We start from the raw sequence: 15267 nt of genomic DNA, 5'->3' as shown, positions 1-15267 counted from the left end.
GCGATACGACCCGGTGAGGATCGCTGGTGCAACGCTAAATGGTTGCTAGTGAGCTGGCAAACAGGCAGATCTCACCAGCGACGCAGCAGCCTGTCAGCAGTCGTTCTTACCCGATGGCGCCAGCGGGATGCCAACGAGGAAAAAAAAAAAAAAAAAAAAAAAAAATGGCCCTGGACATTCTCACGCGATCAGCGATATTCAGCCGGGGGTGCGCCGGTCGCAGGTACGTGTCACATGTAGTAAGATCGCTAGTGACATTGCTGTTGCGTCACAAAATCAGTGACGCTTTAATGATATCGCTATGTGTAAAAGACCCTTAAGATGAGCTGCTGACAACCACATTGTCTTATCTCTAATAAATGGTAGACACTGAATAGAGCACTGCTGAATGGTAGGGTTATCATCCCCACCCTCCCAAGGACAGGTCATTAGTCAGACTGGACAACCAATAATAAATTTTTTTTTTTTTTTTTTAATTTTAATATGTACTCAGGCTCAGTTTGACAAATCAGCTCAAATTTATATTTTTTGGAGGTGGGGGAAAAAAAAAAAAAAAAAAAAAAAAAAAAAAAAAAAAAAAAAAAAAGGTACAGACCCAATGCAGTACTTTTTGGAAACAAACAAATTTGGCTTTTGGGTCAGCGAAATCTCAATTTTTATAGATGCGTTAAAAAGCAGGATTCAGTCCAGAATCCAAAGCCTGAAAGTAGTTTACAGTTGACAGTGTCTGACACATACCTGGCCAGCAAACAGAACCATGATTGTGTAGCTTCCAGCCCCCGGTGGGGTGTATTTCACTGTGAATGTGTCGTTATCATTGCGGATGATGTCAAAGTCTATGTCTGCTTCAGCTGGACCCACAACTCCAGGAGCACATTTGATTCCAATGCTCACATCCCCTAAGAAAAGATTAGTACAGGACAGTCAATCACTAACGCCATTCTTGGCAGAACATTGTAGATGACCTAGCTGGAGAAGGAAACAGTAAAAGACTGACTTAACTGGGTGAATTTTCACCACTGGTCATAAGACCCCCTTATCAGTGTCATTGAGGCTGCAAAGAACCATTATATGGCAACCCACCAAATTTACTGGTCACAATGTATGACATATTTGCCCTGCAGGGACAAAGGACAAGGCAGATTCCATTATCTAGATCTCTTGGCACCAAATATACAGCTTTAATTGCATTTTTTTATCCATGTAAATACAGTTGTGTTTAATGTGGAAAACAAAAAAAGTTTTATTTTACTCACCTTGCCCAGCTTCTGTACAGTCCACAGTAAAATATGTGGGTTCGTGAGCTTTCAAGCCAGTTTTGGCAACACCGGGTCCATATACTTTAACCTTGTTTGGGTGGCTGCCAGCTCCAATAGTCATCTAAAAAAGTATTTATATTATCTAAAATGCTACATCACTTCAGTTTCCTACAGACCACCATTAGATGGGATGGATACTACACTTACCCTGAAAGGACTGTTAGGAATGTTCACTCCACCCCAGGATATCATTGCTGTGTGCTTCAATGGCTTTTTTGGTATATAGCTGCAGCTGTAGGTGCCATTGGCATTGTCCTTTGTGGTAACATCCACAGGGTTTCCTTCTGAATCCTTAAAATAAATATAAAAATTTGCAGGTGGGTGACAGCTTTTAAATTCAGGAAAACTTCTTAGGCTAGGTTCACATTAGCGTTTGAGTCCGCAGCATATCATCCGCATACGCATGCAAAATGCATGTTCACACAGCATTTATCCGTATCATCTTACGCATGACGCCAAAAAAACGCTATGTTTGCATGTGTTTGATATGACATTAGACAAATGGGCGTGCCTCATGGGATTTCTATATGTATTTTGAATGCATGCATATCCTTGCGTACCAATGCATTCCCACAGACAGTAATTCGTTTTGACGCACTCATCTGCATGCCTACACATTTGATGGATTTTTGATGCCTTAAAAAAAATGCAACATGTAGTGTTCGCTGAGACCAGCGAAACGACACATGAAGACGCATCCGAAAGTGAACACATGCACAACGCATGTCTGTGTACACCATGTGAAATTTGATAAAGGCCATCCGGCCGAAACGTGCATTGGGGAGGGTACACCCGGGCGGACCCTTACTACTGACCAGTCAGAAAGGTAATACTATGCAGTAATCTATTTTGTGCTCTTTAAATATATTCAGCACATGTGTAGTGGCAGGGTCCATCACTGGGGGTAGCGATACCTATACACCTTATGTGTATACCATGACTGGCTGTTTTATGGGATATATGTAGGATTTTGAAACTTTGTATTGTATTGTTAAAATCATATTTATCCCTGTGTCCATATACCTTTGGTGTGCCCTATTTTTTGCCCATGTACTTTTTACGGTCATTATTGACTTTGATCTTACGGTTTCCTGTACCTTTGATCCATTTCAGTAAAATTACTTTTGCATTTTTGTTCGCTTTTTTCCTTTATATATACACTACATGTTAAATTTATGTATGCATGCTTATCTGTGTGGCTCAAACGCTGCGCGCACAGATGCAAATATGAAACAGGCTTTACCTGCACAGACACTTGAAGGGGAGCCTTCCCTCCTTGTTTGGCATCCACTGTGAACTCTGCAGGTTTATTGATGGACAGTCCAGACTTCTCCAGACCAGGGCCATATGCCTTCACCTTCAAGGGGAAGGGAGACGACGAAAAGAAGGACATTTACACTCAGACATCGCAGCTATTCCGCCAAATGTTATGAACTTTGCCATGTCAATAAAACTGGTTACAATGCGCTTACCTTCTCTGGATAGAAATCTTTGGGGGCCGCTTTGATCTCTGCCATGAATGGACTTAGCTTTATATCTTCATTGTTGCATAACACATGTACAGCGTATTCTCCAGCTTCCAGGGGCCAGTATCGCACATCACAAGACCCATCTCCTTTATCATCACACTCAATCTTGGCTTGCGAGGGCCCTTCTACTGAAAACCCTGTAGAAAAGGTTTTAGACATAAAAAAAAAAAAAAAACAAAAAAGGTACTACTAATCTGTAGTAGATCAACACTACTGGCAGGGACCACCAGAGACTGAACAGCAAGGCATGAGTCAACATTTAGTTAAATAGTGCCAAATGATTTTTATTTCATAACTTTTGTAAAGCATTATATCGGAGAAGTCTGCTTCTTTCTCCTCCTGATCTTTCACATGTAAAATATTTACTGAAGATAGATTTTTCCCATTACGGACAGTGAATTGAGAATAAATTATCAGGCCAGGTAAAGAACGCAGATTTATCCAATTTTACAAATTTTATTTGCACTTCTGTATTGATTTTTAATGGAAAAATAAATTAAAAACCTTTAATTTGAGGAATCTTTACACTTGCCAAAAAACAAAACCAAAAACCTACCTAGAGTGCCCACATCATCCCCAATCGCTTCCACTACAAAGTCAGCTGACTTTCCAACAACGCCTCCTTCTAAGCCGGGTCCCCATGCTCGCACTTTCTGCTGGCCACATTCTGTGCCGACCTTAACCTCAAATGGACTAAGGATAAAGATAAATTATTAAAATCCAAATAAAAGTTTGGTCCACCAGCAAGTACAGGTCTTTAGAAAGTGTCCACTACCAACCTCCTTGGGATGTTCTGTCCTCCCCATGTAATGGTGACTACGTAGTTTCCAGGTGTGGTTGGACAATATTCAAAGTAATAGACACCATCTCCCAAGTCCTTCTGTTTAACACGTTCCTCAGTTCCCTCTAAGTAACATTAAGACATTTGCAAAGTTAGTTGGTGCTAAATTAGTTGCAGACAATAAAAGTGGGGATGATTGTAAATCAGAAAACCCTTAGTAATTCATGTACGGCAAGGGTCAATTAGGATAGCCCAAATTTATATAGCGCCCATGCTATGACTGGCGCAAGCACTCACATGTTGGCAGCTTATAGTAATTAGTGCAGAATAACCAATATCATGCCACATGAAATAATGGCAGTGTGCCCCTGTGCAGCCTCTTGAACGTGCTTTTGACACAAAACCTGGATGTGCACTTAAATAGTTCAAAAGCTTAAGAAAGTTTGTCCCAGCTTTCATCCTTTCTCAAAGTATTTGTTGCTTTGAGCAACACCATAAAGCAGAGGCAGAATCTAAAATTCCAGCACTGCCACCTATTTGGCTCCTTTCTGTAGTTTTGATAATTTGCTGTAGCTATGCTAGTACTCTCAATGACAATTTTTAATCTCCGCCCCCCCACCACCGATTGGTCACTTTCTTCCTATGCAGTGCAGTCAGAAAGTTGTCAGTGGCGTGGGCGGGATTATAAATCAGAGCAATCATCAAAACTACAGCCAGGAGCCTAGTAAGAGCAAGTACTAGAACCAGGATCTCACTGTATGGTGATTGCTGATCAGAAAGCGAACTTGGTGACAGATTCATGCTGGGAAGAAAAAAAAAAAAAAAAATTGGTTTTAATGTTAAAACTTATTTTGTGGAAATCTGTAGCATCAAATCTCGTTGCAGTCAGTAAACCATCCTACTATAAGCTGTCAGGTAATGTAACCAAGGGGCATTTCCATTAAATAGATGTGGCTCACATTAAAATGTTCCCATCAGAAGCACTAAGAAAGGCCAGTAAAGGAATGGGTCCTCATGGGAGCCCTTAGGCAGCAGCCAACTAAAGAAACTTGGAATTTATGAAGGGTCACAGCTAAATGCTATGGGCTGTTAAGACCAAGGAATTCTTGACGTGACTACTAGAAGCTCTCACATGGACATACCTCCCATAAAAGACTGTAGAACTAAGCAATTAAAGGTCTGCATGTCATTACAGCATCAAGCCAGGAGAGGACATCTTACCAGATGTGAACCTCATTTCTACACAGTCCCCAGAGACATTGTTTTACACGTACAGATTAGGAAATTCAACATAGGAGGAAACAGGCAGGCATGTGTCCCAACATCTTACTCACTTGGTCCCTTGATTACAACTTTGAGTTCTCCGCTTCCGGCTCCTTTGGTGTAGACCTTGAAGTCTGCAGTCTCCTTCACACGCACCCCCTTTGGCTGCAAGCCACGGCCCACAGCGCGACAGACGCTAGGATTTGAAGCTAGAACATCAGAAGAGACATTTACATTTTAAAACTTTTTTCCCTACAGTTAAAAAAAAAAAAAAAAAAAGTACACATACACCAAACATCTTCCTACTTGCACAAAGTTTGTATGCCACAATATAAGGGTTACAGTTTACACAGGATGTGGCTACAGCTTAAAAAATAAAAAAAAAGTGTAAATCAATGAAAATCTAAAAGATCCATATACCACACAACCCCAGCACACTGCATGCAGATATACCGTAAATCTTTCATGTCCCCCATACTAGCAGAGAGGACGACGTAGCAAGAGACAGGAGAGATCCAGCAGTCTGACCACCTTCCCCAGATGAAGGCATGAGGGAAAGAGAAGGAAAGAAAAGGAAGTGTGAAGTCAGAAGTAACCAGGCTCAAGGTAAAGGAGGCGCCCAACCTGGCACCAAGAAAAGGTTTGCAATATCTTTAAATGCAAGGTGCTTGCCAGTGAATGAACTACAACTTGGGGCGCATTCAGATGTCAGTTTTTTTTACATACAGGCTCCATTTTTACAGATACCATGTGGTACGCATAAGATTACAGAAAAGTGTCAGCTTTTGATCAGAGTCTCAATTCAAACTCACTGATACAAGTCTATGATTCCATTTGTGTATTTTTCCACAGACTGCAAGTTTCTCAACTTTTTATCAGTTTAATTTTTATGGTCACCCAAGAGGAAGAAAAAAAAAAAAAAAAAAAAAAAAAAAACACAACCATGACCAAACTTGTACACACAACTGTCCTTCATTAGAGAAAAATCACTTATCGTCTGCATGAGGCCCAAGATGCAGGAGGACATGATGGAAGCAGTTTTACACCATTGAAAGTTTGTCTTCCACAAGAGGTCACAATACTGAACGCACATTTGTTTTACACTTCTAGAAAGAAATGTGGAAGATACCAGCACCAGACGTAGCAGGAAGACCTTAGGAGAAACCATAAATTTAAGTTTTTAGGCCAGTTTAATAAGTTTGATAATCCCAATCCAACCACAGAACCAAGTTGGGACTTGCCATAGGTCTTTTGACCTGAACATTGCCTCATCTACCCATGGTGCTGTTGACTTCAGGTCAGGAGACCACAGCAAGGCATCATGGTCTGTATTAGGATTGGCAAATGTCAGGCCAGTTACACTGGCTTCATAATACATACATTGGAGGGAGAATTTAGTCAGCCACTTCGCAAGTTCTCCCACTTAAAAACATGAGGGGCCTGTAATTTACATCATAGGTAGACCACAACTATGCGAGTCAAAATGGAAAAAAAAAAAAAAAAAAAACCCACACTGTCTGATTTGGCAAGATTTATTTTGCAAAACTATGGTGCAAAATGAAGTATTTGGTCACCTAAAAACATGCAAGATTTCTTTCTCTCAGATCTGTAACTTTTAAGAGGCTCCTCTGTCCTCCACTTATTACCTGTAGTAACGGCAGCTGTTTGAACTTATCAGTATAAAAAAAAAAAAAAAAAAAAAAAGACACCTATCCACAACCTCAAACAGTCACACTCCAAACTCCACTATGGTGAAGACCAAAGAGCTGTCGAAGGACACCAGAAACAAAATTGTAGCCCTGCACGAGGCTGGGAAGACTGAATCCGCAATAAGCTTGGTGTGATGAAATCAACTGTGGGAGCAATAATAAGAAAATGGAAGACATACAAGACCACTGATAATCTCCCTTGATCTAGGGCTCCATGCAAGATCTCACCCTGTGGGGTCAAAATGATCAGAATAATGGTGAGCAAAAAACCCAAAACTACACGAGGGGAAGGGGCACAATCTAGTGAATGACCTTCATAGAACTGGGTCCACCATAACAAAGGCTACCATCAGTAATACTCTACACCGCCAGGGACTCAGATCCATGTCCCCCTGCTTAAGCCAGTACATATCCAGGCCCATCTGAAGTTTGCTAGAGCACATGGATTATCCAGAAAAGTATTGGAGAATGCAATATGAAACCAAAGTAGAACTGTTGGGTAGAAACACTGTTTGGAGGAGACAGAATGCCAAGTTGCATCCAAAGAACACCATACCTACTGTGAAGCATGGGGGTGGTAACATCATGCTTTTGGGCGGTTTCTCTGCAAAAGAGACCAGGACGACTGATCCTTGTACATGAAAGAATGAATGGGGCCATGTATTGTGAGGTTTTGAGTGCAAACCTCCTTCCAGCAGCAAGGGCACTGATGAAACATGGATGGGTACTTCATGATGAGCCCAAGCACATCACCAGGGCAACGAAGAAGTGGCTTCATAAGAAGCATATGAAGGTCGTGGAGTGACCTAGCCAGTCTCCAGATCTCAACCCCATAGAAAACCTTTGGAGGGGTTTGAAAGTCTGCGTTGCCCAGCGACAGGCCCAAAACATCACTGCTCTAGAGGAGATCTGCATGGAGGAATGGGACAACATACCATCAACAGCATGTGCCAACCTTGTGAAGACTCACAGAAAACATTTGACCCATCATTGACAAAGGATATATAACAAAATATTGAGATGAACTTTTGTTGATGACCAAATACTTATTTTCCACCATAGTTTGCAAATCTTGCCTAATCAGACAAGGTGATTTTCTGGTTCTTCTTTTTACTCGTCATAGGTAGACCAGAACCATGAGTCATTTACAGGCCTCCCACATCTTTGTAACTACCTCTTTATAGGTCAACTAACTGTTAGGAGAAAATATGGAAGTTTTATCCAGCAGATTTCATGCAGAGACTTCTGCAACAAAAAGGTTTATCTTGTTTCTGCAGCGTGTACAGTTTTTGCAGATTCCAAATTTTGCAGTGGATGCACTTTCTGCAACAAGTCTGCTCATGAAGATGTACCATGAATGAGAAGATACTTTAAGTGGCCATTGTACATAGCTGAAAATATGCCTTAGGACTGGGTTCACATGCAGTTTATACTTTTTCATAAAGTTATGAAAAATCCTGGAAGTTATATAAAGAATGGTTTTAAGGAATATAAAGGACTCCTACATCTCAATCCAGCTAGTCCCACTTCTGGTTCATTCGCAAACATCCAAATGTGAGGTTCTAGTAGTGAGGTTGTTAGATTATGTCATCCACTTGGTAATCACTGCTAGTCTAACCAGGCAGACACCAGACTGTTCTCACTCCTAAAATTCTCATCTAAACAATAGATATTCTGGATCTTTATGTGAATTAAATTGGTCTACTAGGACGTATGGTTTTCAGGAGTGTTCCCCAATCTCAGATTACCAGCCTTGTATCACCTCCCAGATTTGACTTACCCCAAAATAAAGTTTTTGCCTAGGGTACCAGGAGCACAACCCAGGGGGAATCAGCTGATCACCTTAACCCTAAAGAGTGCTTTTGTGGAATCAACCCCATTTTAAGTAATTTTTTTGCAGCCAACCAAGTCAAAATGCTTGACCTCAGTGTTTAATATAGGAAATCAGTACAAAGGAGCCACAGGGCTTGTGTAGAGAGCATGAAATGGCTCCACACTGATCAGACCTGCAGGAAGTTGCTCACCTTGACCAATTGTGACTTTGTAGGGGCTTTTTGGAATCTGCACTCCCCCAAATGTGATATAAATTGTATAGACTCCTTCCAAGGTGGGTTTGTAGGTACAACGGTACGTGCTGCTGCCCTTATCCTCCAGCTGCACGTCTGCGGTATCTTTCTTTCCATTTGGGTCCTGAATTATCACTTCTACCTCTCCAAGACCAGCACCTAGAATAAAGCAGCCAAGAGTTAATAAGACTAACAATTAATACGGTAACTGAGTGTATGTATATGGGCTAGGCATCTTACCTGCAGTGAAGATCTCAAAGTAGGTGGATTTGTTGGCAATGTTTCCACTGGGCTCCAGACCAGGTCCTTGTGCGGTGACTTTACTTGCATCCCCATGAGACTTGTCAACAGTCACCTCAAATGGGCTCTTCGCAATATGCTGTCCAGCAAAAAGGACAGTAACCTGAAAAACAACGAGACAGCATTAAAGCCATATACTATGGTGGAATATATATTATAGCCGAGGATGCAAAGTCACTGCAACATTTTACCTTGTGTAAACCAGTCACTTTAGGAATATAGTAGACGGAGAAGGTTCTGTTCTTGTCATTGTTGGCAGTCACTTTCGCCTAAAAAAAAAAAATAAATAATCTCCATGACTGGACAGGAATATTTCGTGATTGTCAGCTGAATCTGTTTAGATGGATTCATAGGACCAGGTCAGTAGTCGTAGGCCGGGATCACACACGCAAGAAACACGGCAGAGTCTCGCATGTTAATACCTGGCACTCGGATTGGAGTGTGCAGCTGCACGTATTGCTATGCGGCCGCACGCTCCGATCCCGAGTGCCGGCGGCAGTGCCGAGTATTAAATAGAGAGACTCGGCAGTGATTCTCGCATGCGAGATCCTGGCCTTAGAAGGCTCAAGTCTTACCTTCTGGGATCTCCAGTGCAACTTGTGGTTCAGTGAGCTGGTGCGATGCCATGATTGCAGTGTGGCGATCAGATGACATCATGCCAGCCCAGCTAATCAAACACGTCAGGGTAGATACTCACAAACCCCCCGATCAGTGGCCAGTAACCAGTTATCAGCCAATGGACTAGAGCCCTGTGAAACAAGCCGCACCATCTCTAGTTGTAGTGTGTACGATAGTTTGATTATTCACACCACTTTAGAGCTAAAGAGGAAACCTGTCCAGACATTCACAGCACTCACACCGTAAACAGAAAAAAAAAAAAAAAAAAAAAACAACCACACACAGCCTCCTGCATTACAGACAACCACTTTGCGCTAAAACACCACAGCAGCACTTTACAGAAAACTGTTTGGGGAACCAGGTAGTGGAGGAGTCTAATGAGAGGCCCCCTCTGGCTTCTCACCATCTAAATTAGGGAGAGACCCATCAATTAAGTTGAGATCGGTAGGAAGAAGCCAAGAGGGAGACATTGAACAGACTTTCCTCGGTGCCCAGATTGTTGAGTGTTTAATGGCTCAGAGGGAAAACATCTCCTGACCGGTTCCTTTAATATCTTACCTCTTCTCTGTGACCTGCAGGATCCTCCACGTAAACAATGACTTCTCCAAGTCCAGCACTGATGGTCTCTACGGTGAACTCTGCACGCTTTTTCACCATGTTGCCAGTTGGCTCAATACCTGCATGAAGTTATGGATTTTACACCACATGTACCATTCAGATACATAGTTCATTTTTTTGTTTTAAAAAGGACATACCTGGCCCGTAGGCTCTGGCTTTCTTGGGGTTCAGCTTGGGTCTGAGTGGAGCTCCAGGCTTCAGCTTGGCTTTTGGGAACTGAGACAGGTAGGTCATGACAGAGTGCTCGTCTACATTTGGATCTACAATTTCCTCAGGGGTGATGACCTGTAGAAGAAAGTCATTTATAAGTCGATCCAGAGGACTAAGAACAATGTGACAGGTTAGACAATTCAATTTACAGATTACAAAGATGAAAGTGTAAACAGGCTGTGGCTTTACTGGTTTTTAGAGTAGAATAGATGTGACAAGTCAATCAAGTGACTAAAGGGATAATTGACCATTATGATTTTTAGGACTGGTACGAAGTCTGAAGCAGGGAAGATCTACTTTAGGCACGTGTCAGAGCAATAGAGGTAAAGGAAATCTGTCACCACGTTTTTGCTAATTTGAACAGAATAGAACAAGAGCCCCCGATTCCAGGGATGTGTCACTTATTAGGATGTGTGCTGTAGGTTCAATACAATCAATTTTTTTCCAACAGATCACTGCTGGACTAGTCCTCATGTGCAGGCCAGTCAGGCCAATTTGTGTAAGCCCACCCCTACCACTGATTGCTCATAATGGACACCAGAAGCTGTCAATCAGGGTGTAGATGGGGGTTATACTGAGGTCAGTATTCTGACCACTGCTACATCTACAGCATAGAAAACTCGGATTCTCAAGACTACACGAAGCAGCCAAGTGACACACTGCTGGAATTGGGGGGGGGGGGGGGGGGGTCTCTGCCCCTACATCATTCTGCACCCAGCTTCCACTCAAAAACCTACTGACAATTCTAATTAAACATGGTGTTTGGAGTAGTTGGCACAAGATCAACAATGCAGAACAGCTGCACTAAAAATAGTCTGAACTAGATGGACATAGGGTCTTCCTTCAGCCTTCAAAACTATGCTATGTTATCATGTTCTTGTCTAGGGTACGCAACTGGACTACTGTAGCCTATATGCCATTGCAAAAAAAAAAAAAAAAACCCACCACTTACGCTGGAGTCACACATAGCGACTCACCAGCAATCCTGACAACGATATCAATGTGTCAAGATTGCTGGTGAATCGCTATGTGATCGCTGGTGAGCTGTCAGACAGCTTCACCAGCGATCAGCACAGCGACGCCGAGCACCTGGCGTCGCTGTGCACGTTAGTAACCAGCGCGCTGATGCAGGAAGCTGGTAACTAACGTACACATCGTGTATCCAAGGGACGTGCGTCCCTAGATACCCGATGTGTACGTTAGTTACCAGCTCCCTGCTTCAGCGCGCTGGTAACTAATGTACACATCGGGTATCTAAGGGACGCACGTCCCTTGGATACCTGATGTGTACATTAGTTACCAACAGATCGCTGGTCTCCCGCAGCGATGCGTGGTGGCCAGCAGGAGAGGCCTTTCCTGCAGCGATCCTGGCAGGGGGGCCGATCGCTGTCACACAGCGATCTCGCTGGTGAGTTTGCTGTTGTGTCACAAAAATTGTGACTCAGCAGCTTTCTTGCCATGTGTGATGGGGCCTTTAGTATACATTTATTGTGCCTCCTTCCTTTACTGTACGAGTCAGCCACACTTCTATGGACAAATGAACTTGGCATTATACACCGACCCAGCCAAAGAACATACTACACATACTTTGGGCACTTATGGACACACTTGGTGCTTCTGCTGGGTGTCTTGCTGGCTTTTATGCAAAAAAATTAAGATCTTAACAGAGCCCAATGTGTCATTTAACATTTACCTGAGGAATTCCTAACCAGTCATCGGCCTGCTGCATGGCCTCACGTGCGTTGTCCACAGGCTTGCTGGTGTCCCAAGAGTCCCAGTCAGGGCACAGACCTGGAAGGCAGAGGGAGATTACATATGTAAATGGAAAAAGCCTCACTTAAAAATTTTAAATGGCCCCCAAAAATATTAAGATATCAGTTCCAAGAATTACAATTTTTGCTTAAAAGGGTATTCCCATCTCCAAGATTATATCCAATATGTAGATGTAATATTAGCAAATATTTTCAATTAGAAATATAGTATAGTTCTTTTGATGTGTTATGTCACCACACGTGCCGAGCATTGCAGTAGCTTAGGTATCCATAGTTATGACAACCAACTTACTGTCACTGTATGAGTGGTTTTAACCATGGATATCCAAGCTACTGTAATGCACTGCACATGGGGTAAGCAATTTGGCAAGTCAGAAGAACTACACTACATGGCGGTATTGGATATTTATTACTACACCTACTACATATTGGGATAGGATTTTTAAAAGGCTTGAATTGGGTGTGCACAATGCCACGACATATGTCAGACTTATTGTAGACTTGGATCCAACAAACTGGACCTCCATCGATCTCACGGACTGCCTTGTGATGTGCACCGCTTTCAGTGGAGAGATGGTTATAATTTCCAAACAATTGAATAGGAATTCGGACCATCACAGGAGATGTGGATATAACTAATGGGACCGCCACATTTACAGCATATGCCATAACTATGAGATCATACCAGTTTACCACTTCTAGGTTTAGGCATGGAGCGCACAATATGGCGATAACTTTTGGAAGGAGAGCTCATCCAACTGGATGCCATAACTCATCCATGGCACCTACCAGGAGCACAGCTGTCAACAAGGGCACCCAGAGCTCTCCCACTTTGCCAATCCCTGCTGAAGTTTGTGACCGGCAGCTGGGGCAGTTTGTTCTGGATCCATCCCAAGAGCCTCTGTTTTGGGGTCTGTTTCTTGGTTTCTTCATCCTCCTCTTCATCCCACATTGGCATGGAAATGGAATAATGTAGAATAAGGGTCCAGATGAGACCCAGGATGAGCTTGAGGTTTCCATCAACAATGGCTTTGCTGTCTAAGAAAAGCAAACGCAATGTTATTTATATTTAGCATTTAATATTTCATCAAAAAATAAATATAAAAAAAAAAAAAAAAAAAAAGTGATAGTCAATATTTAATTTTCTCTGTAGCCATAAGATAAGACTCTCAGACCTAACATTCAGTCTGCAAATTCCTGCGCTGAAACTGCAAATATTTTTATAGTTGTGAATGGCAAGGCTGTATGCCTGGATCAGACAATGTTTAGTCTCCATCAGCTTCCCTAGAAGGATAAATCACAAGATTCAGACCAGTGAGAACACACAACATGTAGGAGTCTTCCACAATGTAAACCATGCTTGACCTTCACTGTAGGCTCATCCCGATTAACCACTTAAAGGATCAGGCCGGAAAGTGTCAGCAGAATGACACGTTTTTGGAAACCCTAACAAAAGTGACAAGGGGAGGGGAAAACAAAAAAAAAAAATTAAAAAAAAAATAAAAAAAAAGTGGTGGGAGGAGTTCCTAGCATTCAGCCACCAGGTCCACAACCTATAGGAGTCATTTATCAAGTATGGGAGACTCCGCAAAATGTTGCGGACTGATTACAAAAAGCGTTTAAGGGAATCTGAGAGATGCATGATGTAGGGGCAGAGAACCCAATTCCTGCGTTGGTCTGCTTAGTGATAACATCCCTGTTCTCTGCCTTAGAAGCAGCAGAGCTCAGGATGCTGATCTGTGTATAACTCTGCACACACCACCGATCGGCAGCAAGCAGCCAGTCAGTGGTGGGGGCAGAGTTGCGCAGATGACCTGAATGGCCTTGCACAGGACATCTAGTCCTGCAGTGATCAATCTGCTGATAAAACACTGATTGTACTGAAACCACCTCAAAGTGCTGAGCAATTGACATCCATGGAATCAGGCTCTGCCCCAAGTACCAAAAGTCTGACTGATTCTTTTAAAGGGGACATCTCACACACCCTCTTAAAATATAAGCTGTGGCAGAGGACTGCACCATTCAAGCTCATGATGCCCTGAAACCCAAGTCGTTTTGCAATGGGCCATTTCCCAGGCAGAAGCTACTACAGAGGCAAAGAAGTACATATGACTATTAAAACAAGTGGTTATTAGAGGGACCGAGAACTGACACCCTTTGGTTTATAAAAAGAGCACATCGATAGTGATTGAGGCTCTCAGGTTTACAAGTCAGAGGGATACTATATATAAAAAAAAAAAATATAAAAATAAAAATAAATAAATACACCATCCTGTAGCACAGTCTAGTTACACAGGAGCTTGCATGTACAAGCTCAGAAAACCATGTGTTCTTCCCACTGAGCTTTCTATACCCAGCAAGGCACAGAGTGGGAGGAGGAGAGGGTGCAGTTGTCCAACATCCACGTTTGAGGCCTACTAATTGTTTCCAGCTCTGCTAGGAAGGGGCTTTCCTCTGCAGTCAGCCTGCAACATCGAAAGACAGATCACTATAACAAAGGACAGCTAATGCGTCCAGCACATGCATCTCTCCCAGCCAGTAATGTCTGAGTTTACAATAAGAAAAGGGGAGAGGAGGTTGAGAGGCATCATGTCTTCTAGAAGTTGGCTGCTTACAGTCACAGCTGGGATCCTTACCAAGTTCTCCAAAACACATCTGGTTAGAGGACAGGCTGGAAAAGTGGATCCACGCAATAGTGTACAAGATTTTACGGTGGGCCCTAGAACACAACTTCCAGAATACAAGAGGATCATGTTCAAGCTGCCAAAACCCAAAGACTTCAATTTCCTGCTACGGCCCATGCAACATTTCAGTTAAAAAGCACATGCACCCAGTTTTTAAAGTAAATCTGCCAGCAAACTTGCCATTTAATCTGAGATGCATAATGTAGGGGCAGAGCGCTTGATTCCAGAGATGTCATTTATTAGATTGTATGTTGTAGTTTGATGCAATTAGTGTTTTATCAGCAGGAGATTATCACTGCAGGACTAGGTCTCATTTGCAGGCAAGTCCAGCTAATGTGTAACCCCACCCCAGATTGGCAGTTTGCTGTTAATCAGGGGGGTGAGGGTGGGGTTACACA

The 15267-nt window shown here is 42.6% G+C and overlaps 1 protein-coding gene across 6 annotated transcripts in view; it reads right to left on the bottom strand.

Moving 5' to 3' along the window:
- The window catches only part of FLNA (filamin A), a 143947-nt gene that overhangs the window by 30759 nt on the left and 97921 nt on the right, over nucleotides 1-15267 (bottom strand). For all 6 annotated transcript variants that reach the window (XM_073590823.1, XM_073590825.1, XM_073590824.1 and 3 more), the window contains exons 3-17: nucleotides 12975-13223; nucleotides 12107-12204; nucleotides 10341-10488; nucleotides 10144-10262; nucleotides 9159-9236; nucleotides 8908-9070; nucleotides 8626-8826; nucleotides 4964-5101; nucleotides 3628-3754; nucleotides 3405-3541; nucleotides 2792-2985; nucleotides 2563-2676; nucleotides 1467-1610; nucleotides 1257-1380; nucleotides 739-899 (exon numbers count right to left, since the gene is read on the bottom strand). In XM_073590823.1, the coding sequence (XP_073446924.1) occupies nucleotides 739-899; nucleotides 1257-1380; nucleotides 1467-1610; nucleotides 2563-2676; nucleotides 2792-2985; nucleotides 3405-3541; nucleotides 3628-3754; nucleotides 4964-5101; nucleotides 8626-8826; nucleotides 8908-9070; nucleotides 9159-9236; nucleotides 10144-10262; nucleotides 10341-10488; nucleotides 12107-12204; nucleotides 12975-13223 (2195 nt within the window). The remainder of the gene's footprint in view (nucleotides 1-738; nucleotides 900-1256; nucleotides 1381-1466; nucleotides 1611-2562; nucleotides 2677-2791; nucleotides 2986-3404; nucleotides 3542-3627; nucleotides 3755-4963; nucleotides 5102-8625; nucleotides 8827-8907; nucleotides 9071-9158; nucleotides 9237-10143; nucleotides 10263-10340; nucleotides 10489-12106; nucleotides 12205-12974; nucleotides 13224-15267) is intronic.

The sequence above is a fragment of the Dendrobates tinctorius genome, unplaced genomic scaffold, assembly GCF_039654945.1.
Source record: "Dendrobates tinctorius isolate UK_male_01 unplaced genomic scaffold, ASM3965494v1 ptg000120l, whole genome shotgun sequence".
Taxonomy (NCBI): Eukaryota; Metazoa; Chordata; class Amphibia; order Anura; family Dendrobatidae; genus Dendrobates; species Dendrobates tinctorius.
The sequence above is the reverse complement of the archived record's forward strand: the minus strand, read 5'-3'. Positions and strand labels throughout refer to the sequence as shown.